The sequence below is a fragment of the Procambarus clarkii genome, unplaced genomic scaffold, assembly GCF_040958095.1.
Source record: "Procambarus clarkii isolate CNS0578487 unplaced genomic scaffold, FALCON_Pclarkii_2.0 HiC_scaffold_272, whole genome shotgun sequence".
NCBI classification, from domain to species: domain Eukaryota; kingdom Metazoa; phylum Arthropoda; class Malacostraca; order Decapoda; family Cambaridae; genus Procambarus; species Procambarus clarkii.
This window is the reverse complement of record NW_027189305.1, coordinates 15427-19918: the sequence shown is the minus strand read 5'-3', so window position 1 is coordinate 19918 and position 4492 is coordinate 15427. Positions and strand designations below refer to the sequence as shown.

At 36.8% G+C, this 4492-nt stretch overlaps 1 protein-coding gene across 1 annotated transcript; it reads left to right on the top strand.

Annotated features, from left to right (window-relative positions):
* Positions 1 to 3496: 3496 nt before the first annotated feature.
* LOC138361273 (zinc finger protein 92 homolog) lies at positions 3497 to 3846 on the top strand (the record flags this gene model as incomplete). Its single annotated transcript, XM_069320647.1, has 1 exon — positions 3497 to 3846. A coding segment is annotated over exon 1 (350 nt), but the record flags the coding sequence as incomplete, so codon positions are not given.
* Between the last annotated feature and the right edge of the window lie 646 nt (positions 3847 to 4492).

Below are 4492 nucleotides of genomic sequence, written 5' to 3'. Positions count from 1 at the left end.
CTGTTTGCCAATAAATCCTCTAATCAAATAAATCTCAAAATAAACAATACCCAAATTTGTAACAAATTAGATGGAAAATTCCTTGGCGTTCTCCTTGACCACAAGCTGAATTTCCAGGGACACATTCTAAATATATCAAAAAAAGTTTCAAAAACTGTTGGCATTCTTTCTAAGATCAGATAATATGTACCCCGCCCTGCCCTGGTGACTCTCTATTACTCCCTCATCTATCCATATCTCAACTATGGTATTTGTGCTTGGGGTTCTACTACCCAAAATCATTTACGTCCTCTAATTACTCAACACAAAGCTGCTATTAGGACAATATCCAACTCTGGGCCCAGACATCACTCGGTACCCTTACTCATATCTCTGAATATGTTAGATATTAAGTCACTGCACATTCTCTCATGTGTATTATATATATATATATATATATATATATATATATATATATATATATATATATATATATATATATATATATATATATATATATATATATATATATATATATATATATATATATATATATATATATATATATAAACGCTGAACTGTAATGCCAATCCTGACCTCAAAAGCTTCATTGAAGGTTGTAACAGAACCCATGAGCACCACACCAGAAATAAATACAGTTTTGATATTCCAAGAGTACGACTTAATCAAACTGGAAATGCTCTACAAATCAAGGGACCCAGAATGTGGAATGACCTTCCCAACCATGTTAAAGACTGTACCTCTCTCAACCAGTTTAAGATAAAAACGTAGCACTACCTAATAAATTCCCTGTAACCTACCTTACCCCTCTATTGTCAACCCATGTCTGTTTTTTTTTTTAAACAATATGCTGTTTGTCGACCTAATTGTATTTGTGCTGCTTTGTCAGCCATGTTCCCCCCTTTTTTGTTTTTATTTTTATTTGTTCTCAACACATTTTATTCTTTATACTCAATTAGTTTTAAGTTTTAGTCATTAATGTTTTTCCTGCCCGAAATGCTTTGCGTAATAGTGGCTTTAGGCATTATATGTACTAGCTCTATCTATTAATCGATAAATTTTTGTAAAATCTCTTGCATGTATGTACCTTACCTGAATAAACATTTATTTATTTATTATTTATTGGGTTTGAGAGAATACATAGCATAGTATTTACAATCTTGTAAAGCCACTAGTATGCGCAGCGTTTCGGGCAGGTCCTTAATCTAACAGATAATTTTAAGTAGGTAAACTCTATCAGAATTAATAAAATGATAACAAATACATTGCAAGAAAAAAAATGAGATGAGAGAGATTAGTAAGTATATTAAAGCACATTAGTATATTAAAGCACATTGTTATATTAAAGCTCTGATTGATTATATTGACAACTTGATTGGTAATTCAAACAAGAATAACAGACACCCTACAGCAGATTGATAGCACATATAAGAAGACAGCAATGATCACAATGGTAAAGATGTTCGGATTGGGTACATAAAGATTGGGAGATTGGGTAGCAATAGATACAGTGTAATTTTAAAACAAAAGGTAAAAAACTATGAAGATGAAATTAGGTACTTTTTAGTTTTGTTTTTGAATGACGCAAAAGTTGGACAGCTTTTCAATTCATTAGGAAGTGAGTTCCGTAGACTGGGTCCCATTATTTGCATAGAGTGTTTACACAGATTAAGTTTGGCTCTGTGGATATCAAAGAGATATTTATTTGTGGTGTGGTGATAATGGGTTCTATTACATCTGTCCAGGGAGAGTTTCAGAGCAGGATTTGCATTTAAGAACAGGGTTTTGTAAATGTAATTGACACAAGAAAATTTGTGGAGTGAGATTATGTTTAGCATGTTTAGGGAGTTAAACAAGGAGGCTGAGTGTTGTCTGAAAGCAGAATTTGTTATTATTCTGATAGCAGATTTTTGCTGGGTGATGATGGACTTGAGGTGGACGTTTGCAGTGGTTGAACCCCATGCACAGATACTATAATTAAGATAGGGATAGATTAGTGCATAATATAGAGAGATGAGAGAAGAGTTAGGTACATAATATCTGATTTTGGAGAGTATCCCAACTGTTTTAGAGACTTTCTTAGTTATGAGTTGTATGTGGGTGCTGAAGTTGAGTCTCTTGTCTAGGAATAGGCAAAGAAACTTTCCATCATTTTTATTGCTAATGTTTACATTATCTCTCTGAAGCTGAACTGCATTTGTAGATTTGCTTCCAAATAAAATGTAGTAGGTCTTTTCTAAGTTAAGTGTTAGTTTGTTGGTTGACATCCATAAGTGGACTTTTTTTTAGTTCATTATTAACAACATCATTTAGTGTATGTGGGTTGGGGTTAGAGTAGATGAGGGTAGTATCATCAGCAAACAAAATAGGTTTCAGAATGTTAGAGACATTAGGCAGATCATTGATGTATATAAGAAATAGGAGAGGTCCCAAGATGCTGCCCTGTGGCACTCCAACGGTTATTGGGAGAGTGGGAGAAGTTATATTATTGATGGCTACACATTGGTGTCTATCACTAAGATAGGATTGGATATAGTCCAGTGCATGGCCTCGGATTCCATAATGATGGAGTTTACGTAAGAGGTAATTGTGATTAACAGTATCAAAGGCCTTTCTCAGGTCAATGAAGAGTCCAATCGGAAACTCATTTTTGTTAAGGGCTGAGTAAATTTTATCAAGGAGACTAATAATTGCATCGTTGGTACTCTTTTGGGAGCGGAAGCCAAACTGACAGGGGCTAAGAATGTCGAATTTTACAAGATAGGAGTAGAGCTGTTTGTAGATATTTTTTTCAAATGTTTTTAATAGTAAGGGTAGGTTTGATATTGGTCTATAATTGTTTATGTCTGCCGGATCTCTATCTCTATCTTTAAATCCAGCATTATGTATGTAATTTAATGTATGTACCTTTACCCGAATAAAAAAAATATAATCTAAATCTAGGCGTGTGCCGGGCTCCTCACATGCATAGACGTGCATCCACCAAGGGAGAACTGTTTCCTTTAAAAAAATATTGAATTATGTGCTATTATATTTAACCAAACAACTCCAAGTATCTGGACTGGAACTGCGACTGGAAAACACGAGGAAAACATAAATATTAAATGAACACAACCAGCTCTAAATAAAAATAAGTTAAAGAATAAGATATGGAACCAGAAAAAAACATTGGAACACTTGTATGTGCATCGAGCGCCATTTTGTCAACAGTGCTAGTGAGTGTCCAACCAGAAAACCTTGACACAAACTGCACCTATTATAAGGAAGAAGCACTACCAGTGACCGCTAAGTTCTCATATCAAGTCTAAGTCTAAGAAACAACACTCAAGCCTTGCCCAACCGTCAACATTGACTTTGACCCTGACGCGTCTCCCACCATCACCACTCGTGCAGTCACCCAGAGGAGAATACCTTCACACAAACTGCACCCATAATAAAGAAGATGAAGACGCGCCAGTGTCCACAGTGTGGGAAGGTATTAACTCGACTTGGAAGCATGAAGCGTCACATGTTAGTGCATTCAGGTGACAAACCTTATGAGTGTCCAGAGTGTGGGAAGAGATTCAGGCAGCTTGTAAGTATGAAGCGTCACACGTTAGTGCATTCAGGTGACAAACCTTATGAGTGTCCGGAGTGTGGGAAGAGATTTAATCAGCTTGGAAATATGAAGACTCACAGGATGTTGCATGGGGACGAAAGACCTTTAGAATGTGCTGAATGTGGCAAAAAATTTAGAGAACGTGGAACTATAATGAAGCACATGTTAGTGCATTCATGTGACAAACCTCATGAATGTCCAGAGTGTGGAAAGAGATTCACTCTCCGTGGAAAAATGAAGACTCACATGTTAGTACATTCAGGTGACAGACCTCACGAGTGTCCAGAGTGTGGGAAGAGATTCAGTCGTCTTGGAGATATGAAGCGTCACATGCTAGTGCATTCAGGTGACAAACTTCATGAATGTCCAGAGTGTGGGAAGAGATTCAGTTGTCTTGGAGATATGAAGTCTCACATGCTAGTGCATTCAGGTGACAAACCTCATGAATGTCCAGAGTGTGGGAAGAGATTCAGTCAAGGTGGAAGTATGAAGACTCACATGTTAGTGCATTCAGGTGAGAAAGCTCATGAATGTCCAGAGTGTGGAAAGAGATTCACTCTCCGTGGAAATATGAAGACTCACATGTTAGTACATTCAGGTGACAGACCTCACGAGTGTCCAGAGTGTGGGAAGAGATTCCGTCAGCTTGGACATATGAAGACTCACAGGATGGTGCATGCGGACGAAAGACCTTTAGAATGTGCTGAATGTGGCAAAAAATTTAGAGAACGTGGAACTATAATAAAGCACATGTTAGTGCATTCAGGTGACAAACCTTATCAGTGTCCAGAGTGTGGGAAGAAATTCAGTCGTCTTGGAGATATGAAGTCTCACATGTTTGTGCATTCAGGTGATAAATCTCACGAGTGTCCAGAGTGTAAGAAAAGATTCTTT